This window comes from Symphalangus syndactylus, chromosome 1 (genome assembly GCF_028878055.3).
Source record: "Symphalangus syndactylus isolate Jambi chromosome 1, NHGRI_mSymSyn1-v2.1_pri, whole genome shotgun sequence".
Taxonomy (NCBI): Eukaryota; Metazoa; Chordata; class Mammalia; order Primates; family Hylobatidae; genus Symphalangus; species Symphalangus syndactylus.
In genome coordinates this window covers 54,737,936-54,765,302 of record NC_072423.2, presented here as the reverse complement: position 1 = coordinate 54,765,302, position 27,367 = coordinate 54,737,936, and the positions used below count along the sequence as shown (strand labels likewise).

The window sequence follows — 27,367 nt, the reverse complement described above, 5'->3', positions numbered from 1 at the left end:
TTATTTTGCCTTTGTAGTTACTATGACTAAATATCTTCTACAATTTTCATCTAAAAAGGCATACGATATAGTCTATTCTACTACAACACATTTTTATCTTATCAATTAGTTAACATGTGAATGGTAAGGGAAGTGGTTATCAGTTCAAATTAAATTTTTATTTATTCATACACAATTTTTCTTAGGCAAGGGAATCAAAATAGCAGTATTATAAACTTATATCCTTCAGTAGGAAAGGAAAAAGCCCTGAGCTCAGCTGCTGCACAGAAAGGTGCTCTTTCAGCTGCTAAAAACTGAATGCCTACACTTTGGTGCATATGGACTCTGTCTCCAGAGAAGTACACCACCAGCCTTGCACAGCTCCGGGCTCAGGGCAGGCTGCACTTTCTTCTATGATCAGCTTCACGGCAGCTCCACTGGTTAGGAACTCTTCTTGCTCACCCCCATCTCCATAAAAAATTTATATTTTATATTCCCTGAGGTATCTATCCTCAGCCATGCTAAGCTGCCTATCTAGATTATTCAGGTAATCTTCCAAGGTACCGTTTTTGTTTTTGTTTGTGCTCTGGTTACAAAGATGAATAGGTTTCAAGAAGACTATCCCAGTCCAACTTTTCTCAGAAGCCCATTATTTTTAGGGTAGCTTTTAAAGGCTACAGTGATTTTTCAGGTGCACAAATATCATCTAAGAGCAAATATGCCTTTACTTCCAGTGCTATATTATTTTGTCTCAAATAGCTACTAATACTTCCAGTTGAATGGCTTAAATGTAGTTTTTGTCAAACATTCTACTTGCAGGTACATTAAATAAAATTTTTTCATTACAAATGCATACCTAGGTTATAAGGTATTAATAATATGAAGTATTTGTGATTTCATGTTAGCTTAAATTGGATGACTATAATGAGCAATCAGAGAGTATTTAGCCAAGGAAAATTCACTTATGTTTTCAAACACTTCTCACGAACATAGCATATTTTCCATTTCTATGAAAGGTTTTTAAAAACTTGGTTGGCCGGGCACAGTAGATTGCCTGAGGTCAGGAATTCGAGACCAGCCTGGGCAACACAGTGAAACCCCGTCTATACTAAAAATAAGAAAAAAAAAAAAAAAAATTAGATGGGTATGGTGGGGTATAATAATAAAGTGCTGGGGTTACAGGCATGTGGCACCATGCCTAATCTTCATTTCTAAATCCGTTAACCACCATTGTATATTATTTGAATTATTAACTAAAGTCCTAGGCATTGCCAGTAGAATGAGTATATATGCACAGTATTAAAATAAATGCAAAACAAATGCCAGTTATTAAACAAGTATCTGTCAGCCTGTGAATATTTTCTAGTTAAAAAAAAGTATCTACACAATTACCAATGAATTATTCTTATACATTTTTTCTTCACTTTTGTTTATAAGCTTACATGTCTTTTAAAAGATTAAAAAGTAAGTGCTAATTTTACTCTTTTCTGAACACATAAAGCAGATTACACATATATTTGTGGTAACTTTTCAAAAACATTAAAAGGTTTTAGGCAACAAGTATAGAAAATTCTTTGGAAATACCTGGCTTTGTAATCAATTACAAAACTAACACAACCGATACTTACTGACAGCTTATTATATATAAGGCATTATGCTAAGTGCATGCCTTATACCTTATCTGATCCTATACCATTAGGATTCGCATATTTTACAGGTCAGAAAACTGTGGCTTAGAGATATTCAATAACTTGCCTAAGATGAGAGAGTGTCTCACACCAAAGTACATGTTCTTGACTAATATGGAGTCATACATCAAGCAACTTAAAAATGTTTGTCAAGGTTTAAAAAAACTTCTAAAAAAATTTTTGTATTTTGAATATATTAGAAAATGAAATTCAATTCTGAAAGCTGATGCAAAAGTTAGAAAGTACTAATCAAGAAAGAAACCCTAATACATGACCATTTTTTAATTACCTAGTTTTTTGGGTTTTGTTTTTAAGAAGTAAGTTTTTTCAATTTATTTTTAAAGATGCAGTCTTACTGTGTTGCTCAGGCTGGTCTCAAACTCTTGGGCTCAAGCAATTCTACTGCCTCAGCCTCCCAAGCAGCTGGGACTACAGGCATGTGCCACCATACCCAGCTAATCAACTAGTCTGAGGGAAATCCATCAACTCAACATTAAGGAATTAACAATCTATAAAGCACTACATGCTCTCTGAATACAACTTTATCCCTAAGGATTCTGTTTGCCACCAAGAGAAACTTCTAAATAATTTATGGTAGCAGAATTAAGGAATTATAATACCACAGAATACCAACCAAGGCACCAGCTGCATAAAGCATTGCTTGATCATTAAGAAAATCTTTCTTTGCAGTATGATAGCAACTGTAAGCCAAATCATAATGCTGCACCAAAAAACATAGGTCAGCCATTTTCCTGATTTGAAGTTCTGGTGCTTCTGGTGGATACCTGTAAATACAAAAGAAAATAATTTATAATTTATTACCCCCCAAACCCTTAAAATTATAAAATATATTAACAAGCTGCCATGTTCTTCTAGAAGATGAAGAAAACTAATGCTGTTTTAAAGAAATTCTACCTCCAACAAGAGTGTCAGTTCTCAAAAATACCTGGAAACAGAAAGCTCCTTGTTTTATTATTTATAGCCCTGAGAATGTCTCAATGGCAGGCAAACATTTTCTCCATGGTCAAATAATGAAGTAAATGGTTAATTCCAAGTGACTCACGTTTATATACAACCAGGAGAAAGATTAAAATCCAAAATGGATTAATTATATTTTTCCCTTAAAATGGTTTTTTGTGTAAAGCAAAATTTACTAAATATGTCCCTTGTCTTAGAATCATCAGGCCATTACATTTTAGATATAGAACGGTTACTAATGAATACCTACTCTAACTTCATTGTTTTACAAATAAGGAAACAGACCAAAAGTAAAGTGAGTTTCCCATTTGTTTTTACATGTCCAATTACTCAGTTTTTAAAAAAATTACTATGATTTACTTAAGAGTCACTCTTCTTGTCTACCTGAATTTTCACCAATAAGAAACTAAGAAATTAAAGAGACAGTTATCTTCTGCAGGCTATCATACAACCAAATACTAGTCAGAGTTAAACAGAGGAAAAACAAAAATGGTAACACTTTACTCACAGCAAGCCAGATGTATTTTTCAGCTCATTAATGCTCTTTTCTGGAACTTTACTGCCACTAAACCATTTTTTAGTTGCAGAAAATAGAGATCGACTCAAACCTTTTCTTGATATTAGCTTTAAAAAAGAGATTAAATATGTTGACAAATATAAAGAATTTAGTATTTTTCTTTTACATAAAAAAATTTTAACTAAAAAGCTTTAATAGCAAATGTTCATTTTAATAAAACTGATTTAAAGAAAACTGTCCAATATGCTGGCAAAATCCTAGTGAAAATGAATAAGCCTCTTCTAGAGTTGAACAGAATTTCATCACTGATAGTAATTTTGGGAAGTCTTAATATTGGCCTACCTTAAAATGAAAATAAAAAAAAAACTTCAAATAAGTTTAATAATTCTTAAATTTACTATTTACTTAAATTTTTAAAATACTAATCCAAAAAATCAAACCTTACCTGATCGTTTAGTTGTCTAATTGTTTTCTCTATATGTGGCAAAAGGCCCCGAAACGTGAATTCTTGTATAAACTGTCGAATTCTATCATGATCAGTAAGTGTTAAACATGCACCATGAATTATTCCAGTATTTCCTTTCTTTGTTTCATGTAACGATGAAGCAGATCTTACATGATCTGGGCCATCAATACTGTTGGAAGAGTCACTGGATTGCTCCAACTGAAGTGGGTGAGTTCTAAAGTTATTTGGTAAGCCATCTACTGAAAAAGAGATATTTCTTTTACTCTCAGAATACAACAGAAAAGAGTGATAATACTACCATACTGCTGAAGAAAAAAAAAAAAAGCAGAATGTTAAAATCCTTTATCTTTCGGTATAGGTAAATGTCTAAGATAAAAGAGCAGTAACATCCCCCAGCCCCAAAATTAAAGAGCTTGAGTTAATATTTGTTTTGGTACCTGTATTAGAAATTTGAAAATTGGTATAAACCAGGAAATGAAGAAAAATACTTTATTTTAAATAATATAAAGAATGACTTTTAAATAGTACAACCAAGCCATAAGAAAAAATATAACAAAAAAATTTTATCATTACAAAAACCGTAATTTAAAATCAAAATCATGTAAATTTTTAAATAATTAATGCTGTGCGTCACATCTTCCCTTGCTTTCTACAAAATATTTTAAAAGAAATCGATACACTACTCATATAAAACAAATTTTTAAGTGTCAAAAACAATCAAACTCAAGTGGCTCAGTAAAATCTTCAGAAGAAAAACTAACCTGCCCATTATCTTTCTGTATTATGAAAATTTCCCCCCATCTTTTATCTATAAAGGTTAGCATGATCTGACAACAATGCATATTTTCAATCAAAAGAGAAACTTAAGAGAAAATATATCAAGACCTTTGACTTCGTTATCTAATCCATCCAATGAAAGCAAGTTATTATCAGAATTCTTATTTGAAGTTATAGTACAAGGGCCATCTTCATATGATTCCTATCAAAATAAAATTTAAAAAGCATTAGCAGTTATACTTAATCATACTTAATATACTATCAAATCCATCAACAACTATGGTTACTCTGCTAACTGTTGGCCTCATTTATTTGCTACAGTGAGCATTTTCTCGTCCTCCAAATTCATAACTTCTTCCATGGATCTTATTCTATCACTCCAACTCACACCTACTATATTCTTAAATCCCCTTTCACACTCAAGCTACTATAATTCTTCTTAATTCAAATTATCTCTCAGGATATCTACTTATATATGATATGTATATACACGAGTGTTCATATAAGCACATACATATGCTTATGCATCTTAAGTAAAGAATAATGGCAAGAGAGATGGACTACTACTAGAGAAAGAACAGAGGCACAGATATGACATTCTTTGGGTCACAGTGTAAGCAGGTTGGAGTGAATTCTGAATATACTGAAGTGTTTTAGAAAAATATCTAACGCAACGTTTATTTGTGCAAAGGAACTGGTTTCTCAGTTAACAAAAAAACACTTAAACTAAAAATACCCAGACTACTCTACAATACCAGTAAATATGACGTATTGAGTGTCACGCTTTGAGGGAATTTATAAAAACTAGAACTTAAGAAGAAAGTGACCAGGAAAAGAAAGTCTGAAGCCACTCCTTGAGAAAGAGTTGTAGAAACTAGGCATATTTAGACTGGAAAAATATAAAAGAGGACATGAGAATTATCCTTCTATATTTTGAAAGTTGTCTTAATGGAAAACTGACATAGTCACTCCCAAAGGATCAAGCATACAAGCAAAGGTCAAGAATTTTTGGTTGATCCTCAAGCAAAATGAGAGAATTTTTGGGTGATCAGACATGCAATAGGTCACTTAATAAGAATACAGTGAGTACTGTCAATAGATGCAGTCATTCGTAAGTTTAAAAGAAATTAAAGCATTAGATCAAGCATTGGATGTAAAACCTCTAAACTATTCTCCAACTTTGAGCTTCTAGGATGTTAAGGCATAGATTTCTGATATTTCTGCCTTCTGTTAAAAGTTCTCATACTGGACAATCTTCTTTATGTTCCCCTTCACAACCTTAGGTGACTGAACTCTAAAGTGAATTTTTTTCAGTACTGTTCTTATTCTTAGAATGGCTCCTAAAAGACCATTTTTTAAAATAAAGTTCCTTCACATCCAACTGGTACTTCTTTGCTTTTCCCCAGCATTATCTTAAAGAATGTCAGTAATCACCTCAATACTAAAGTCAGTAAAATACCATGATAGCACTACATCTAAAGATTCCATTTATAGGACAGAAAAATAAAGCAAATCAACATATTAAACAATACTTAATTAGAAGATCGAAAATTACATAAGCTTTATAATTGATTTTTTAAATGTCACACAAGGAGCACATAATATAGTTTAAATGAACAATATAAATATATTTTCCATTTACTTAAGAATTTCTAGGCCAGGCGCTGTGGCTCACACCTGTAATATCAACACTTTGGGAGGCTGAGGCGTGTGGATCACTTGAGGTCAGGAGTTCAAGACCAGCCTAGCCAACAGGGTGAAACTCCGTCTCGACTAAAAATGAATCGCTTGAACCCAGGAGGTGGAGGTTGCAGTGAGCCGAGATCTCGCCACTGCACTCCAGCCTGGGCGACAGAGTGAGACTCCGTCTCAAAAAAAAAAAAAAAAAAAAAAGAATTTCTGGCCGGGTGTGATGGCTCATGCCTGTAGCCCCAGCACTTTGGGAGGCCGAGGCAGGGGGATAACTTGAGATCAGGAGTTCGAGACCAGTCTGGACAACATGGTGAAACCCTATCTCTAATAAAAATACAAAAATTAGCCAGGCATGGTGGCGGGCGCCTGTAATCCCAGCTACTTGGGAAGCTGAGGCATGAGAATCATTTGAATCCGGGAGGCAGAGGTTGCAGTGAGCCGAGATCATGCCACTGCACTCCGGCCTGGGCCACAAAGTAAGACTCCGTCTCAAAAAAAAAAAGAATTTCTTCTAGGCTGGCACAGTGGCTCACACCTGTAATCCCAGCACTTTGGGAGACCAAGGCCTGGGTGACAGAGCGAGACCCTGCCTCAAAAAAAAAAAAAAAATTCTTCTAAACAAAAAACAGTGACTCTTGATTATCTGAAGTAAACATAGGAACTTGGCATGTGACTACTACCAAGGGGCATACTATTGTACCTTAGAAGTCTGATAAAACATCAAACGCCCATCAACTTAAGCCACCAGGACAATCAATCTTATTCTAGAACTCGAGGTTAAGAAAGGAGTAATTAAGAAACAGTAATTTCTGAGAGTACATAAAGAAGGGAAATCAACGGAAAGTTGGAGGGAAATGCCCACCCACCTAAAGACTATGAGTTCCTGAGGGTGGCTATAAAAGCATGTTGAAAAGGTACGAAAGAGGCTGGGCATGATGGCTCATGCCTATAATCCTAGCACTATTGGAGGCTGAGGCGGGCAGATCACCTCAGGTCAAGAGTTTGAGACCAGCCTGACCAATGTGGTGAAACCCTCTCTCTGCTAAAAATACAAAAATTAGCTGGGCATGGTGGTGTGCGCCTGTAGTCCCACCTACTTGCAAGGCTGAGAGAGGAGAACTGCTTGAACCTGGGAAGTGCAGGGTTGAAGTGAGCCAAGATCACACCATTGCACCCCAGCCTGGGCAACAGACAGAGCGAGACTCTGTCTCCAAAAAAAAAAAAAATTAGCCGGGCGTGGTGGTGGGTGGTGAACGCCTGTAATCCCAGTTACTCAGGAGGCTGAGACAGGAGAACCGCTTGAACCCAGGAGGTGGAGGTTGCAGTGAGCTGAGATTGTGCCACCGCACTCCAGCCTTGGCGACAGAGCGAGACTCTGTTTCAAAAAAAAGAAAAAGAAAAATGTAGGGAGCAACCCCAGAGCATGTAGATAATAAAGAACTGACTGTAGGCATTCATAATGAATTAAACGGACAAGTCAGAAATTCTATTCTGCACATCTAGCCTATCTAATTCAATTCTTAACGTGTAATTCACTTTTAATCTTTTAAGAAAGAGATCAGGCCAGGCGTGGTGGCTCACACCTGTAACCCTAACACTTTGGGAAGTTAAGGTGGGCAGATCACTTGAGGTCAGGAGTTCGAGACTAGCCTGACCAATATGGTAAAACCTCACCTCTACTAAAAATACAAAAATTTGCCTGGCATGGTGGCATGTGCCTGTAATCCCATGTACTTGGGAGGCTGAGGCAGGAGAATCACTTAAATCTGAGAGGCGGAGGTTGCAGTGAGCTGAGATCATAGCACTGCACTCCAGCCTGGGCGACAGAGCAAGACTCTGTCTCAAAAAAAAAAAAAAAAAAGATCAATTCACACTGTCAGTCTGATAGTACACACCTGAAAAGAGTGCACATAAGGGATTACTGTAGTTAGTTAAAAAGGGATTACTGTAGTTAGTTAAAAACAGCTTTTAAACCACTGACCTAAGAGCTCACCTCTGACAGATCAAAACTGACCAGATTCCACACAATTAATATGAATAACTATACTAGTTAAACCAAAACGTAAAAACTGAAGTATAGTTTCTGTGGTTTGCTTCATTTATTTTTTACATATACCTGGTTTTGAATACTATTTTTCTGGAGATACTGACTCCAAGGATCTGGTATCTGTTCATCTGATGCTCGATTAGATGTTCGAGAATTAATTTTAAGTAAATAGCAACCCTGAGTTCCATATTTCTGTTTCATTTCTTCATAAATTGATTCAGCTCTAAAATAGAAAATGGAAAAAAATCTGAAGTAAAAGAGGAGCAGGCCTTAGGCAATAATAGATACTAAAGTAGTACAAAAATAACATTAAAATAATCCCCCAAAAATGCAGAATAGAAAATTAGGACAGAATAACCTAAAAGCTAAAACAAAAATCATGATGGCAATTGAAATTTAGCTAGCTTAGATACCACCTGAAGCAGTTACCAAAGTGTATTCCGTGGAATAAAATTCTGCAAGATACTCCTCCATGTTATTCAAAGAGAGAGCTCTGGTGGTCAAACTAGATTGGGGAAGAACTACAGTAAACAAAACAAGTGTTTTGACCTGGCGTGGTGGCCACAATCCCAGCACTTTGGAAGGCCAAGGTGGAAAGAACACTTCAAGTCAGGAGTTAGAGACCATTCTAGGCAACACAGGGAAACCCCATCTCTACCAAAATTAAAATTAACCAGAAATGGTGGCACACACCTGTGGTCCTAGCTGCCCAGGAGGCTGAGGTGGGAAGACTGCTTGAGCCCAGGCACTGCACTCTAGCCTAGGCAACAGAGTGAGACCCCCATCTCAAAAAAAAAAGGAGGAAAAACAAGAAAAAAAAAAACCTGGAAAACTAAGCACATTCAAATGCAAATACTAATACTATATAAGCAACAAGCCTAACAAACAACAAAATAATATTACGCACTAAAAAATTATGGCTGGATAAGTAAAATAGTGATAGAAAATTTGTATAAATGCAGATGCATGTGTGTGTGTACACACATTCACGGCCGATAAAGCAAACTCCTGCTCACGTTACTAATGATACTGCTAAACCTAAGAACCATTCACCTGATACTTGAATTACTACGTTAAATATACTAGTCACAACCATTCAATACGGAAGATACACTCCAAATTCAACTGACAGAAACTAATTCTAATAGTCATTTCAAATTTTTTCTATTAATATAGTAGTACACTTTATCCAACGGGCTACAGACATTTCAAAATATCCTAAAGATTAGTAATCTTCAGAGTAATTAATTGGATCTACAGAGGAAAATTTAATAAAAAGATGGTGGTCCATGCTCAGAACAAGGGCGGGTAACGATTATTAAACTACATTTCCTCAGTGGCACTAAGGCATCAGAATAGTTTCAGACAAAACATTAATCTGCTCCACACCTTGAACCAAAAGCCAAAATAAGCTCCAAAGCCATACAAGTAAAATTACCGTTTATCTTATTTTTCAAGAATTTATTTTTAAAGACAATCTATTCACATATCCCAAATACAAAAGGACTACTGCAAACAACAAATAATGAATATTAAAGGGGACATTAAAAAATGTTTGAGTATTTCTAAGGCTATGAAAAATATCAAGGCCATAAATAGAAGTCACAAGAGTAGACAGTGAAAAAGTGCCTGTAAGCAAGTCAGGCTGTGAAAAGTGAGAGGAAAACTGGGAAGCAGAAAAGAACAAAGAAAGAGAAATAATTTTATATAAAACCAGAAATAACAGCTAAGATCTACAGTTGTGAAATGACAAGTGTTCCTGTACAGACTGTGTAAGAATTATACATTAAAAAGAAAGTTTGGGTAAGCATATGAAATCTAACATAAGGCCAGGTGCGGTGGCTCACGTCTGTAATCCTACCACTTTGGGAGGCCAAGGCAGGCAGATCACCTGAGGTCAGGAGTTCCAGAGCAGCCTGGCCTACGTGGTGAAACCCTATCCCTACTAAAAACACAAAAATTAGCCGGGCATGGTGTCATGTGCCTGTAATCCCAGCTACCCGGGAGGCTGAGGCAGGAAAATCACTGGAACTCAGGAAGCACAGAGGCTGCAGTGAGCCAAGATCGTGCCACTGCACTCCAGCCCCGGTGACAGAGTGAAACCCCGTCAAAAAAAGGGGGGGGTGGCCAGGCGCGGTGGCTCCTGCCTGTAATCCCAGCACTTTGGGAGGCCGAGGCAGGCGGATTACCTGAGGTCAAGAGTTCAAGACCAGCCTGGACAATATGGTGAAACCCCATCTCTACTAAAAATACAAAAATTAGCTGGGCGTGGTGGCGGGCACCTGTAATTCCAGCTACTCAGGAGGCTGAGGCAGGAGAATCGCTTGAACCCAGGAGGCGGAGGTTGCAGTGAGCCGAGATTATGCCACTGCACTCCAGCCTGGGTGACATGGCAAGACCTCGTCTCAAAAAAAAAAAAAAAAAAAAGAAATCTAACATAAAATAACTTGACTGTTGAATATAACGCCAGGATAAAACATAAAGTTAAATGCTTTATTAATAAAATTCACATTAAACTTTTACATTCTTGTATCAAAAATAAATCCAAAACGTAAACAAGCTAGCTCCAAATTAATGTTAAATCATTTAACTGGAAAAAATTTAAAATTAAAATAAAAACTTACCTCTGTTCATCTCCTGCACTTACATCATGTAAAAGTACATAGTATTTAAGTGTATTTGGTATAAACCACTTGGGGTAGGAATAATCACTGTTGTGCTGAATTCGATGCTGTTCTTGTGACAACTTTGAAAACTGTTCCACAGGTTCAGCTTCACTAGATGACGCTACCAACATACCTTGTAAACCATATTATTAAGGTAATTATCGCTTATTACTCAATGATACTGTCCTATTGAGATAAATAGGAGTTTTTTTTGTTTGTTTTTTTTTTTTTTTGAGACAAAGTCTAGCTCTGTAACCCAGGCTGGAGTGCAGTGGCGTGATCTCGACTCACCGCAACCTCCGCTTCCCAGGTTCAAGCGATTCTCCTGCCTCAGCCTCCAGAGTAGCTGGGATTATAGGCCCGAGCCACTGCACCCAGCTAATTTTTTATATTTTTAGTAAAGACGGGGTTTCACCATGTTGGCCAGGCTGGTCTTGAACTCCTGACCTCAGGTAGGAGGTCTCCCAAAGTGCTAGGATTATAGGCATGAGCCACCACGCCCAGAGGTATTTTCACAGCAAAAAAAAAATCCAATTTCATAGGTTTTAATTGCAAGCACAAAATAATTTCTCCAACACTCCAAATAATTCAGTACTCCAGATAATTTTACCAGATTTTTTTGTTGACAGTTTTTTAGGCCATTAATATATATAACCAGGAAACTCATAAAAATAAAAATGGACAACTGTACAACTTCAACAGAATGAATTCCGCTGCGTCTTGCTTCTCTCCATTCTATCTCACTGCAGTTACAAATTTCATCCTACCTCTTAACTTTCGTCAGCAACCGCATTAAGAAAACTAAGCCATAATCATCAAAAAAGAATACCCATTAAAAAATTACTAAAAATATCCAAAATTATTTTTCATGAGTCTTAGAATAAGCAGTCAATTCTGAGGCAATCAGCAAAAGCAGTTAACATTGTTTACATTTTCTTTCTAAAATGGCTAAAAAACTTATTAAGCATGAAATATACAAGCTAGGGGGCTAAAGAAAAATAAGCAAGCCCTCTGTAGTCTTATTTTATAATCAAAAACTAAATTGATTAAAAAATTGTTATAGCAGTCCTGTATCTAGGAGGCCATTTAACAAAATAACAAGACTCCATGTATTGTCAATCAATAAAAAATTTCTCTATTCTCTGTATCTTCAACAATTTTGCCTTCATTAGCTATTTCTGAGATTAATAATTTCCATAATATTTGATTTTAGGAGAACATAACAAAGGATACATGCTAAATAGTGGTTCAGAAATTCATGATCCGATGCTGGCATCGACTGAAGAAAGGTTTCTCTGTAAGACTCAAACCATGGAGTAGTGGCTAAAATTAACAATATACAAAACAGTTAAAATTCTTCAACAGAATCAGTTCACAACAGACAAAATTTCAAGTCCATATTCCTAAAAGGTACAAAAAAAATTTCTAACAGTAAACAAGCATTTTTCACCTGTGCTTTCAGATGTACGTGTGTATATATATAAACTGTGTATAGGGCCTGGCACGGTGGCTCATGCCTGTAATCCCAGCACTTTGGGAGGCCAAGGTGGGTGGATCACGTGAGGTCAGGAGTTCGAGACCAGCCTGGTCAACGTGGCGAAACCTCGTGTCTCTACTAAAAATACAAAAATTAGCTGGGCATGGTGGCACGTGACTATAATCCCACCTACTCAGGAGGCTGAGGCAGTAGAATTGCTTGAACCCGGGAGGTGGGGGTTGCAGTGAGCCGAAATTACACCACTGCACTCCAGCCTGGGTGACAGAATGAGACTCCGTCTCAAAATAATAATAATAATAATGATAATCATAAAAAACTGAGTGTATATGTACACACACCTTTTAAGCCATTCACAAGAATATATTCACACAAGAATATATTCATATAGTCACGAGTATATGTATTTGCAAAAATAAAATTGAATTATTCCCAAACCTAGTCTTCCCACAACCTACTTACCTATTAATGCTCTAAATATTACCTACATGAGTAAAAAGATTATTTCTTTAGAACTCAAGTTCTGTGACCCTGCCACTAGTCACACTGCCATAAGTAGATCTTTTTCAGAAATAACACTTAGCATAGAGGTTCTCAACTGAGCATGATTTTGACCCCTAGGAAACATCTGGCAACGCCTCAAGATATTTTTCGTTATCGGTTCTGGGGTAGGTGGCTTATGCTACTGGCATCAAAGAGGTCAGGAATAATGCAAAACATCTCACAAGACAAGACAAGAGAGCCCCCACAATAAAGAACTATCTAGTTCAAAATGTAAATGGTGGTATGGTTGATAAATCTTACTTTGTAATTTGATTACTTGAATATGACAGTAACAAAGCCTCTTAAATGAAATTTCGACGTACACTTACCTTATAATCAAATACAAAGAAGTGTATTTTCATTGTTTGTATAAATGTATATAATGTGATTCTTAAAAAGTCAACTCTCTCTTGTTTCACGTCAAGTATTTTGTATCACAACTATTCTTTTTATTTGAACTTACGTAAAACTTAGTGGTTTCACTAGGTTTTAAGCAGATTATCTATATCACAGTTTGACTAAAAGGACTCCATTCCTATGCTGATTTATGCTGATTATCAAATCTTATATTCCTTTTGCTTTCATCTTAACCACTGAAAACAGCAAATATATTCTTTCTGCTTATATTATAATACTATATTAAACAACTGGAAGGGCTGAAGAAAAAGCCATTCATCTTAACCAAATAGCATTCTAACCTGGTGCCAAATATACAGATATTTTAACTACAGCAAATGCCTCATGAGAATGACCCATATATTACATATAGTCTGATTAGGAGAGCAACTACTATCACGATTTCATGTTCATTGTTATAAAAGAGGAAATGGGCAAGGCATGGTGTTTCACACCTATAATCCTAACACTTTGGAGGATGAGTGTAGTGGCTCACGCCTGTAGTCCCAGCACTTTGGGAGGTCAAGGCAGGTGGATCACTTAAGGTCAGGAGTTCGAGACCAGCCTGGCCAACATGGTGAAACCCCATCTCTACTAAAAATACAAAAATTAGCCAGGCATGGTGGGGCCCTCGTGTAATCCCAGCTACTTGGGGGGCTGAGGCAGAAGAATCGCTTGAACCCAGGAGGTGGAGGTTGCTGTGAGCTGAGATGGCACCACTGTACTCCAGCCTGGGCGACAGAGTGAGACTCAGTCTCAAAATAAATAAATAAATAAATAAATACATAAATACATAAATAATAAAATAATAACAATAATAATCCTAACACTTTGGGAGGCTGAGGTAAGTGGATTGCTTGAGCCCAGGAGTTTGAGACCAGCCTGGGATACATGGTGAAACCCCATCTCTACTAAAAAAAAAATACAAAAAATTAGCCAGGTATTGTGATGCATGCCTGTAGTCCCAGCTACTTGAGATGCTGAGGTGGGAGGATCACCTGAGCCCAGGAAGTCAAGGCTGCAGTTAGATGAGAACGTGCCACTGCACTCCAGCCTGGACGACAGGAGTGAGACCCTGTCTCAAAAAATATAAAATAAAATCAAAATAAAAGAGGAAAACATTCCCAGAAAACATTACAATCTACATAAAAAAAGGCAAAAATTGGAGAATAAATGAAACACGCTAGTATCTGTTACAATAGGAAACTAATCTTGTCGCCCACCATGAACACATACCCTTCTCCCCAACTCAGTCAAAATAAGTCTACCTGGAAATTTAATGTATATTTAGTACCAATGATAAGAAAATAAGAAATACGTAATGAAAATTTTGGTTAAATAGAAAGGGATCTCCACATATACAAGGAAATTACTATGTCCACCTTTTAAAATTATTTTTTCTATTTACTTTGTTGCTTCAATGTTTCTTGAATTAAACAAATGACAGATAAATTATAGTCATATGAAATTGGGTTTGTTTCATGGTGGAGGTGGAAAGTTCTGAACAAAGCAGATCTTCCAAAATAGCTCTTCTTAGCAACACTATCTGTAATGACACTGAAAGACTAGAAAACACACGTGCTCATCAGGAGAAAACTGATGAGCAACAGTTCATGATGGACAACAAATGTCTCATGAGAACAACCCATATATTCCACAGTCTAATTAGGAGAGTTACTACTGTAACAATTTCATGTTCATGTAATCCCAGCTGCTTCATGTTCATTCTTATAAAAGAGGAACTAGGACTGAGGCAGTGGCTCATGCGTGTAATCCTAGCACTTTGGGAGGCTGAGGCAGGCAGATCGATTGAGCTCAGGAATTTTAGACTAGCTAGGCAACATGGTGAAACCCCATCTCTACTAAAAAAAAATACAAAAAATTGGCAGGGCGCTGTGGCTCACACCTGCAATCCCAACACTTCGGGAGGCCGAGGCAGGCGGATCACCTGACGTCAGGAGTTCAAAACCAGCCTTGACCAACATGGTAGAACCCTGTCTCTACTAAAAATGCAAAAATTAGCTGGGCATCATGGCATCAACCTGTAATCCCAGCTACTAGGAAGACTGAGGCAGGAGAATCGCTTGAACCCAGGAGACGGAGGTTGCAGTGAGCCGAGATCACGCTACTGCACTCCAGCCTGGGCAACATGTTAGAGCGAAACTCCGTCTCAAAAAAAAAAAAAAAAAAAAAAAAGCTAGGCATGGTGGTGCAAGTCTTTAGTCCCAGCATTCTCTTGAGGTGTAGTTAAATAAATTATGGCCCGTCCATTAAAAAGATACATTATCAGCTGTAAAAGAAAGGGGAAAAATCTCTACATATTACAATGAAGTGCTCTTCCAGATATATTAAGTGAAAAAAGCGACAGCAGAAAAAGTATGCATTTTTGTGAAAGAGAAGGAAAATATGAAGAGCCATACCTATATTTGCTTATAGTTTCAAAGAGAAGTAACAGAATAAATCTACTACGTTTAATTATCTATAGAAGACAGAAGAGAAAGAAGGGAGGTAAGAAAGGAGAGGGATCCACCAAGTCCTGTGAATAAAGAGATCTTTAGGCCAGGCATGGTGGCTCACGCCTGTAATCCCAACACTTTGGGAGGCCGAGGCAGGCAGATTACCTGAGGTGGGGAGTTCCAGACCAGCCTGACCAACATGGAGAAACCCTGTCTCTACTAAAAATACAAAATCATCTGGGTGGGCAGGGTGACGCATGCCTGTAATCCCAGCTACTCAGGAGGCTGAGGCAAGAGAATCACTTGAACTCGGGAGGTGGAGGTTGCAGTGAGCCGAGATCACGCCATTGCACTACTCCAGTCTGGATGACAGAGCGAGACTCCGTCTCAAAAAAAAAAAAAAAAGTTATCTTTGAGATTTAATTTGGTCAGAAAAGCCATTGTCAGCCTCAGAGCCTTCTGCAATGTATAATGTAGCTTTCTCATCTCACCTTCTGGAAAACAGAATGTGATTAAATATTTCATTTATTACGCTTCGATTTTCTTGTATCTGGGTTCTACTCTTAGGATGAGATTATCCAATTACATATATATTTAGAGGAAGAAATGAAGGGGAAATTCAAAATGTTTATGGCACTTTCTTATTGCCTGAAAATTGAATAAAATCAAATTTATCAGTTGTTCCCCCTAATTACACAAAAGGTCTTTTGAAAACTATATTACATGAGTGCTTCTGCCTCTTTAAGACAAAAGAAGAATGTAACCCAAAACTGTCGTTTTTTCTTAAAGTTCATCATAAAAGTACTAAAAGAGTAACTGTAATTAGATTTTTATTGTGTTTTAAATACAGTAAGGTCTATGTGTTTGAGGGGAAAAAAAAGAAGGGACATGAATAGAGGACAAGCCTTCTCTGTATCTTGCTTTATATAGTTTTGACTTTGAAACTATGTGAATGTATACATAATTAAAAATAAATTAAAAAGCAAAATACATACACATACAGACATACACAGACATACTCTTAAATTGAAATAACTTTCTAAATACAGTAGTAACTGGTAGCTTGTGGCTGGGCGTGGTGGCTCATGCCTGTAATCCCAGCACTTTGGGAGGCTGAGGCGGAGGGATCACTTGAGCCCAGGAGTTGGAGACCAGCCTGGGAAACATAGCAAATCCCGTCTCTACAAAAAGACAAAAATTAGTCGGGAGTGGGACATGAGGCTGTAGTGCTGACTACTCGAGATGCTGAAGTGGGAAGATCGCTTGAACCCAGGAGGTCAAAGCTGCAGTGAGCCAAGATGGTGCCACTGCACTCCAGCCTGGGCGACGACAGAGCAAGACCCTGTCTCAAAACGAACAAACAAAAAACAAAAAATTTTCTTGCACTTATCTTGGAATAAAAATCACTATTTTCCTCACACTCCTTTCCATCTCTACGTGTTCTTGTTTGGAATTGGAATAGCAACCATGTTTTCCTACTAAAGTTTTCTGGCCATGTTCAGTGGCTCATGCCTGTAATCCCAACACTTTGGGAGGCCGAGGCAGGCAGATCACTTGAGCTCAGGAGTTCAAGACCAGCCTGGGCAACATGAGAAAACCTCATCTCTACAAAAAATGCAAAATTAACCGGGCATGGTAGCCCACACCTGTAGTCCTCACTACTCGGGAGGCTGAGGTAGGAGGATCACTTGAGCCCAGGAGGCAGAGGTTGCAGTAAGCCAAGATAGAGCCACTGAACTCCAGCATGGGTGACATAATGAGACACTGCCTCAAAACAAAACAAAACAAAAACATGCAGAATGTACTGTTTTGGTAAGGAAGGGTATTATGGTCTTCCTTCCTTTTAAAATAAGATGCAGCCCAAAATATACCATTCAAAGACTATGCTTGGATTTAACAGATAATGCTGTAAGAGTAAACAGGGTAATGGATGATAAAATAGATAACAAAAGTTGAAAAAGCATCATTAGACCTTCCTCATTTTAGAAAAATTAGACATGTCAATGGGGACAAATACAAAAGAGTACCTAAGTGGGAAAAAAAGACAATAGATACGAAGTAGGTGAGAAAAATCTAGAAAACTGAAACCACCACAAGAAATCCCTGTATATAACAAAGACTTTCAATTCCATCAATGTGTCTTTCCAATTACTGTACCAAGGAACAGTAGCTTTAAGTGACCGATCTGAAGAAAACACGGCACTGTTAAGCTTATGAGGTAAATATCTAACATCTATTTCTTTAACAGACTGAATGAAAAGTATGCTGACTCACATTAATGGTGAAAATTAGAAGCATACATCTGAATATATAAGAATTAATACCTTAATAAAATGGATAAAATCACTTTTCTATGATCTCCAAAGAGTATTATTCTGTTATAATGAAATTTTACTAAAATTAACGTAGTACTTCATCATATCTCATTCTCAGTCTTCATGGCCAACATAAATATAAAGCTGAAAGGAGGTGCCTTTCAGTAAAAGGGAAAGAAGCTAAAAAAAAAAACTGTTTTCTTCTGGTGTGTAGTGTATCCTACTTGAGCCCAGGAGTTCGAGACCAGCCTGGGCAACTTAGTGAGACCCCATCTCTAGTTTTAAAAATAATAAGGCCGGGTGGGGTGGCTCATGCCTGTAACCCCAGCACTTTGGGAGGTCGAGGCGGGTGGATCACCTGAGGTCAGGAGTTCAAGACAAGCCTGGCCAATGTGGCAAAACTCTGCCTCTACTAAAAAAATACAAAAATTAGCCAGGCGTGGTGGCTCATGCCTATAATCCCAGCACTTTAGGAGGCTGAGGTGGGTGGATCACCTGATGTCAGGAGTTCGAGACCAGCCTGGCCAACATGGTGAAACCTCATCTCTACTAAAAATACAAAAAATTAGCCGGGCGTGGTGGTGGGTGCCTGTAATTCCAGCTCCTTGGGAGGCTGAGGCAGGAGAATTGCTTGAACTTGGGAGGCGGAGGTTGCAGTGAGCCGAGGTCACGCCATTGCACTCCAGCCTGGGCAACAAGAGCAAGAATCCGTCTCAAAAAAAAAAAAAAAAAAAAATACAAAAATTAGCTGGGCGTCGTGGTGAGCGCCTGTAATCCCAGCTACTTGGGAGGCTGAGGTAGGGAGAACCGCTTGAACTAGGAGGCAGAGGTTGCAGTGAGCCAAGATCGTGCCAGCACACTCCAGCCTGCACGCAAGAGCAAGACTTCGTCCCTCTCCACCGAAAAAAAAAAAAAAAAATGGCCGGGAGTGGTGGCTCACACCTGTAATCCCAGCATTTTAGGAGGCCAAGGCAGGCGGATCACTTGAGTCCAGGAGTTCAAGACCAGCCTGGCCAACATTGTGAAACTCTGTCTCTACTAAAAATACAAATAATAGGCTGGGCACGGTGGCTCATGACTGTAATCCCAGCATTTTGGGAGGCCGAGGTGGGCGGATCACGAAGTCAGGAGATCGAGACCATCCTGGCTAACACGGTGAAACCCCATCTCTACTAATAATACAAAAAAAAAAATTAGCTGGGCGTGGTGGTGGGCACCTGTAGTCCCAGCTACTCGGGAGGCTGAGGCAAGAGAATGGCGTGAACCCGGGAGGCGGAGCTTGCAGTGAGCCAAGATCGTGCCACTGTACTCCAGCCTGGGCGACAGAGCGAGACTCCGTCTAAAAAAAAAAAAATACAAATAATAATAACTTTTTTAATCTGCCTGAAGCAGGAGAATCGCTTGAACCTGGAACGTGGAGGTTGCGGTAAGCCAAGATCACACCACTGCACTCCAGCCTGGGCAACAAGAGCAAAACTCCGTCTCAAAAAAAAAAAATCTGCCTGAAGAGTTAAGCTACAGTAATTGCCTCCACCTGCTTTTAAATGCAAATAGCAATCAATCCTCCAATATGAGATGTTGGCAGGGATCTGAGAATGCAAGTAATATAATTAGATAAAACAATTTCCCACAACCAAATCATAACTACGTTGTTCCTATAAATGATCTGCCAAATTAATAGAAAAAAAAAAGGCCCAGGACACAGCCAGAGAGCAGATTTCAGAATCCTTCTCTGGATAAACTAAATGGCCTCAAAGAAAAAAACTGTAAGTAATAAATATTGGGCAACCCTTAAACCTATTCTTAGCCTTACCACCCAATAAAGAAGTCTACTAACTGATAAGCTTTCTTATACTCAGTCAGGGTTTTAATGCCTCAATTTGAAATAGAAAATAATCCATGGTCTAACCAAACATTTGAGGTAAGTGTCCAACATGAAAAAAAATCAAAACAAATAAAAATAGCCAGGTGCAGTGGCTCATGCTTGTAATCCCAGCACTTTGGGAGGCCGAGGCAGGCGGATCATGAGGTCAGCAGATCGAGACCACAGTGAAACCCCGTCTCTACTAAAAATACAAAAAAAATTAGCCGAGCGTGGTGGCAGGCGCCTGTAGTCCCAGCTACTCGGAGAGGCTGAGGCAGGAGAATGGCGTGAACCCGGGAGGCGGAGCTTGCAGTGAGCCGAGATCGCGCCACTGCACTCCAGCCTGGGTAACACAGCGAGACTCCGTCTCAAAAAAAAAAAAAAAATAATAATAATAATAATAATACGAATGAAAAAAAGGCACAGGACAGAAGAAAACTTAAAAAACAAACAGCCAAGAACAATTTATTACTATCTTCAGAGTTAAGATACTATAACATAAAACCTTAATAGCATGGCACAATAAAGGAAAATCTAGAGAAGAAAATAGCTCCAAAAAATCCCCCAAAAGACACCAAACATTAAAACTTCAACAGAAGGATCAGAAGATAAAGTCAAGGATATTCATACACAGAAAAATAAAACAAAAAGACAGAGATAGACAATTTTAGAAAAAAAGAACATTAAAGGATCAACTCAGGAAGTTCTACATCCAATTAACAGTAGTTTCAGAAAGAACAGAGAAAACAATAGGTGAGAAATTAACAAAGAAAGAATACAAGACAGTTTCTCAGGGCTAAAAAGTGCATAACCAGACTGTCAAAAGAAGCTGCTCAGTAAAATAAGTGAAAAAGGAGTTATAAACCCCAACATGAAATTTCAAAATAGCAGGGATAAAGACCTTCAAAAACTTCTAAAAGCTGAAGGGCTGGGGGTAATACATATAATGGCTTCTAGCTTTTTTAAGAGCAATGCTTGAAACTAAAAGAAAGTGGATCAATTCTGAGGGAAATGATTTATAACTAACAATGTACACAGTCAAACCATCGATCTAGTATATAAAATAACATTTTCCAACATTCATTTGTCAAAAATTTTATTTTCCATGCACCCTTTCTCAGGAAGCTACTAGAGATGTCCTTCACCATATTAGGGAAATACACACAAAATATATATAAATGAAATACTACAGAGAAGTGAAGGGAAGGAAATCCTCAGGATGACAAGTGTGGAGTGGGCCTTGGACAGCAACCAGTCCAACACAAAATTGAACACCATTTCCCAGCTTTTATTTCATTATATTCTCTGTGTTTTAGAGCTTTTTTCTAACAGTCCTTTCCCCCGATTAAAGTATTTTTTAAAATAACACCACAATTGTATTGTGTATCTATTTATGCACAGAGACCCTTGGGAGAGCCAGAGACCATTGTAATAGCTAAGATTTTTTTGTCCCCCAAGGACCAATTTTTACCACATAGGAATGATATCATCCTTAATGAGAATGTATGCAGTAACAATAGAGATTTCTTGAAGGAGCTACTGATAAATGGGTTATTTGACAAATTAATCTCTCGAGTAGAAAATCCAATGGAAGAAGTCTGAGAAACTAGCAACAGACACAAAGAAATGAGCAAGATGTTTTGTTTTGTTTTGTTTTGTTTTGTTTTTGAGACAGAGTTTTGCTCTTGTCCAAGTTGGAGTGCAATGATGGGATCTCGGCTTACTGCAACTTCCGCCTCCCAGGTTCAAGCAGCTGGGATTACAGGAGCGTGCCACCACGCCCAGCTGATTTTTTGTATTTTTAGTAGAAACAGCGTTTCACCATTTTAGCCAGGCTGGTCTCGAACTCCTGACCTCAGGTGATTCAGCCTCCCAAAGTGCTGGTATTACAGGAGTGAGCCACCACAAGATGTTTTTAAAAAGACAATTACTAACTCCTGAAAACACAAAATACTGTATTAGAAAGCCCAATAATTGGCTAAGCAGTGAAGAAGTGAACAACATTTAGTCATATTATAAGCAGTGAATATTCACCAAAAACTATGAGATGGAGTGAAAAGGATAGAGAGTAATTAAGCCAAATCTTTATCAATGATAATGAGAAGTCAATAAATAAAATTTATTTAAATTTAAAACTTATTACGCCATAGACAGCCATATAAACATATTACTTAGAAGCACATAATCAATACCCGAGGAAAAGACTACAGAAATTGGTGGGGCAAGGTACAGATCACTGCTGTTTTTTCCTTTAAGTCTTTTTTTCATTACGTCTATGTACACATCATTTTGATAAATTTATTTTTCTTTTGAGGCAGGGCCTTGCTCTGTCACCCAGGTTGGAGTGCAGTTGCGCAATCACAGCTTTTTGCACCCTTGACCTCGCAGGCTCAAGCAATCTTCTCATCTCAGCCTCCAGAGTAGCTGGGACTACAGGTATACACCACCACACCCAACTAATTTTTTTTTTGAGACTCACTCTGTTGCCCAGGCTGGAGTGCAGTGGCATGATCTTGGCTGACTGCAACCTCTGCCTTCCAGGTTCAAGCGATTCTCCTGCCACAGCCTTCCGAGTAGCTGGGACTACAGGTGCCTGCTGCTGGCTAATTTTTGTATTTTTAGTAGAGACAGGGTTTCACTGTGTTGGCCAGGCTGGTCTCGTACTCCTGACCTCGAGTGATCCACCCGTCTCAGCCTCCCAAAGTGCTGGGATTACAGGCATGAGGCACCATGCCCAGCCACCAGCTAATTTTTTTTAAATATTTTCTTCAGATGGGGGTCTCAATATGTTACCCAGGCTGGTCTTGAACTCCTGGCCTCAAGTGATCCTCCCATCTCAGCTTCCCAAAGTGCTGGGATTATAGGCCTGAGTGACTAGGCCTGCCTGGCCTTAATAAATTAAAAGTAACAGGTATATGGGCTTTGGAGGTTAGCAAAATATTTGCAGTATGAAAAAGATACTTTTGGTCAGCATCTGAACTCATTCCTGTCACCTCAGCACTTTGAGAGGTGGGAGAACTGCCTGAGGCCAGGGGTTTGAGACCAGCCTAGGCAACATAGCAAATGAGTGGACCCGGTCACTCATGCCTGTAATCCCAGCACTCTGGGAGTCCAAAGCAGGCAGATCACTTGAGGTCAGGAGTTTTAGACGAGCGTGGCCAACATGGTGAAACCCCGTGTCTACTAAAAATACAAAAATTAGCCAGGTGTGGTGGTGCACACCTGTAGTCCCAGAAACTCAGGAGGCTGAGGCAGAAGAATCGTGTGAACCCAGGAGAAAGAGATCGCAGTGAGCCAAGATCGTGCCACTACACTCCAGCCTGGGCAACAGAGTGAGACTCCGACTCAAAAAATAAAATTAAATTAAATTAAAATTAAATTAAATAAAAAATATATAGGCCAGGCACAGTGGCTCACAACTGTAATCCCAGCACTTTGGGAGGCCAAGGTAGGAGGATCGCTTGAGGCCAGAAGTTCAAGACCAGCCTGCTAATAAACACAGCGAGACCTTATCTCTACACACACACACACACACACACACACACACAAATTTTAATTAACCAAGCATAGTACACACCTATAGTCCCAGCTACTCAGGAGGCTGAGATGGGATGACCCCTTGAGCTCAAGAGTTCAAGGTTACAGTAGGCTATGATCATACCACTGCACACCAGCCTTAGACAGGGTGATAGAGTAAGACCCTGTCTCTTAAAAATAAGTAAGAAAAAAAAAATAAAAGAAATAAATATAAGATACAAAGATATTTTTGTTTTTTAAATATAATAGGTAATCCCTCTCTGGGCCCCTTTAGCACTTTTGGCATACCAGATATGCCACAGCTCTATTACAATGTATTGTGATATTAATGTATTATAAATTAGACCATACTATGATTACTGATTAGCACATTTGTCTCCCTACCAGATTATAAACTTTAAAGCATGTCTTGTTCATCTCTGTATCTCAATACAAAGCATATAGCAGAAATCAATAAATATTTGTTGCATGGCTAACAAAACTGTTAAGATCCTGCAAAACAGAATCACATATAAAGGTCTACAAGAGGCCTTAAGAAAGAATCCAGCCAGGCCAGGAGTGGTGGCTCACACCTGTAATCCCAGCACTTTGGGAGGCTGAGAGGCAGGCAGATCACTTGAGGTCAGGAGTTCGAAACCAGCCTGGCCAACATGGTGAAACTCCATCACCTCTAAAAATACAAAAAATTAGCTGGGCATGGTGGTGGGCACCTGTAATCCCAAATACTCGGAAGGCTGAGGCAGGAGAATCTCTTGAACCCAGGAGGTAGAGGTTTCAGTGAGCCGAGATCATGCCACCACACTCCAGCCTGGGCGACAGTGAGACTCCGTCTCAAAAAAATTTAAAAAAAAAAAAAAAAAAAAAAAAAGAATCCAGCCAAACTCCTGTTTTCAGAGATGGAAAGAAGAGTCTCAGAAACACTAGGTGACTTGGCTGGGCATGGTGGCTCATGCCTGTAATCTCAACACTTTGAGAGGCCAGGGTGAGAGGATCACTTCAACATAGTGAGACCCTGTCTCTACAAAAAAATTTAAAAATTAGCCAAGCATAGTGGTGTGCAGCTATAGTCCTAATTACTTGGGAGGCTGAGGTGAGAAGACTGCATAAGTCCAGGAGTTCAAGGCTGCAATGAGCAATGATTACACCACTACATTCCAGCCTGTGTGACAGAGACAGACCTTGTCTCTTTTAAAAAAACATATTAGCCTGGCATAGTTGGTAGGCTGAGGTGAGAGGATCACCTGAGCCCAGGGAGGTTGAGGCTACAGTGAACTATGATAGCACCACTGCACTCCAGCCTGGTGGACAGAGTGAGACCCTGTCACAAAAAATACTATAAAGAAAAAGAAAAAGAAAAAGAAACACTAAGTGACTTATTCAGGTTATCTAACTAATGACTATGGTAGTATAAAAACTTGGGACACTGGCATTTGATTCATTGCCCTTCACACTACAACACTGATGAGAGAAAAATAACAGTTTAAATTATATTCCTTTCTCCAAGAAATACCCAAATTTTTGCTTCATATTGAAAACATGCTAGGAACTGTTAAGAAATTCAGATTTTTTTGACTGGTAAAGATAACCATAATATTCTCAACTTAAAATTATCAAGTTGACTCATCTTGCTGGAATTAAAACTAAAGGCAAAGAAAAAAGAAAAAATATAGAACACTTAAACAAAATAATTCTACAAATATTTTTAACTATACAAGAGCAAACAACTAACTTGCTGACCTAAAATACGCCTGTTTCAAATTCTCTGCATATGTTTAGGAAAAACTTTTTTTTTTTTTTTTTTTTTAAACAGACACTCGCTCTGTTGCCCAGGCTGGAGTGCCGTGGTGCCATCTTGGCTCACTGCAACCCCTGCCTCCCAGGTTCAAGCGATTCTCCTGCCTTGGCCTCCCAAGTAACTGGGATTACAGGCACCTGCCACCACACCCAGCTAATTTTTGTATTTTTAATGGAGACGGGGTTTCACTATGTTGGCCAGGCTGGTCTTGAACTCCTGACCTCAAGTGATTCGCCTGCCTTGGCCTCCCAAAGTGCTGGGATTACAGGCGTAAGCCACCAGGCCTGGCTGCTTAAGAAAATCTTTAAATATGAAATTAGGAAGTATTAAAGTATTAGATTATAAACTATCCTGGCCTAAAAAGATTATTTTATTAGACTGCTGAAATATGCTAATTTGATGATGTACTTTGAATATTTTCCCTCTAAAATATCTACCCCATGTCAATTAAGACTTCTTAATACTGGAAAACAGACCAAATATTTCTAATTCACTTTACATATTAATATATAATTTCAGGCTGGGAACAGTGGCTCACACCTGTAATCCCAGCACTTGGGAAGTAAGCAGGAGGATCACTTGAGGTCAAGAGTTTAAGACCAGCCTTGGGAACATAATGAGATCCCCTATCTCTATAAAAATTTAATTTAAAAAATAAAATACATATGTACATATATGATTTTACCTACCAATCTTGTTATGAAAACATTTACCATTCAAGTTAAAGACGTACTCACAAACGATTACATATTTACACATTTTATAAACATTTCCTCCACTTTACACCAAGCAAGATAAAAATACAATAAACTTAATGCTTTTTATTTAATTATAATATTACTTATGTCACAAAAGAATTTTTTTAATTTACTGTTAGTTCTTTCATTCAACAAATATTTATTATGCATATGTTCTAGATACTACCTTAGGTCCTAAAATAATAAATAGGCAAAGTTCCTAGGACTGTTTTCAACATTGTATTCTCAGGCCCTAGCACTTAGTAAGCTCTTAAATATATTTTGATCATCTCCCAAGTCCTAGAATCGCTTTTTCTAACAAAAGGAAATTTCACTCAAAAAATAACAATAAACCTTGTTACCTACCACTGATGTTAAGGTCATAATCTCCTGCTGTAATCACATTAGCTACTAATCCTTCTGCAGGTTGACTGCCAGAAACAACATCATTCAAAAGCTTCCGGATGGCTCCAGGCTGAGGTGGCTGGGTGACAATGTTGCTTACCGCTATCTTCAAATTTTTAATTACGTGAAGTTGATTATTAGGATCTCTCATGTGAACTTTAAAGAAAAAAAGAAAAAAACTTGAAATTAATTCTATACAATGCATAATAACCCAAAATTCGGCTAATGGTTTACAAACAAAAAGGATGTACAAAGCAGATGCCAGCAATTCCAAGTGCAACATTCTTCCAGAAATATAAATGGTTGACAACATTCCCTCATAACCAAAAGGGCTAGCTAGACAGTTTATTAACTGCAGGATTCCTTCCCCTCTCACTACTGCTCAGCTTTCCTACTGTAGGTCCTTTCCTTTCCTATGTTTGGAGTTGCCAGAAACCAACCACTATCCATACGACTTCCCTAATTCTCATCTCACACTAAAGCTGGTCCAAGGCAGCGTAAGGTCTGTGGTATTAACACTAAAAACAGTAAAAGGAAAAAGAAAGGGGAGTTAAATGTTGCCCTTGGGCTTCCTTCTTCTTTCCCTAGTCGGCCTGCATTCTTAGCCTCTTTTTCACTCTCATAAAAACGAATGTCTACTCCAGTGCACGATGCTGTGGTGGACGCTGTGCATGTGCAGGGCCAAGAGGTATGTAGAAACTCTCTGTACTTTCTGCTCAAATTTGCCATTCATCTAAAACTGGTCTTACAAATAGGGTCTACTTAAAAAAAAAACTCTGGCCAGCTGCAGTGGCTCACACCTATAATCACAGCACTTTGGGAGGCCGAGACAGACAGCTGGAAGTCAGGAGTTGGGGACCAGCCTGGCCAACATGGCAAAACCTTGTCTCTAGTAAAAACAAAAAATTAGCTGGGTGTGGTGGCGGGCGCCTGTAATCTCAGCTACTCAGGAGGCTGAGGCAGGAGAATTGCTTGAACCCGGGAGGCAGAGGTTGCAGTGAGCCGAGATTGCAC

At 38.5% G+C, this 27,367-nt stretch overlaps 1 protein-coding gene across 3 annotated transcripts in view; it reads right to left on the bottom strand.

Annotated features, from left to right (window-relative positions):
* TRAPPC8 (trafficking protein particle complex subunit 8) overlaps window positions 1–27,367 on the bottom strand; it is a 117,045-nt gene that overhangs the window by 79,709 nt on the left and 9,969 nt on the right. For 2 of the 3 annotated variants that reach the window (XM_055235230.2, XM_055235251.2), the window contains exons 2-9: window positions 26,315–26,509; window positions 12,044–12,133; window positions 10,769–10,943; window positions 8,214–8,367; window positions 4,514–4,607; window positions 3,608–3,867; window positions 3,154–3,269; window positions 2,302–2,452 (exon numbers count right to left, since the gene is read on the bottom strand). In XM_055235230.2, the coding sequence (XP_055091205.1) occupies window positions 2,302–2,452; window positions 3,154–3,269; window positions 3,608–3,867; window positions 4,514–4,607; window positions 8,214–8,367; window positions 10,769–10,943; window positions 12,044–12,133; window positions 26,315–26,509 (1,235 nt within the window). The remainder of the gene's footprint in view (window positions 1–2,301; window positions 2,453–3,153; window positions 3,270–3,607; window positions 3,868–4,513; window positions 4,608–8,213; window positions 8,368–10,768; window positions 10,944–12,043; window positions 12,134–26,314; window positions 26,510–27,367) is intronic. The other variant, XM_055235241.2, reaches the window with a different exon arrangement.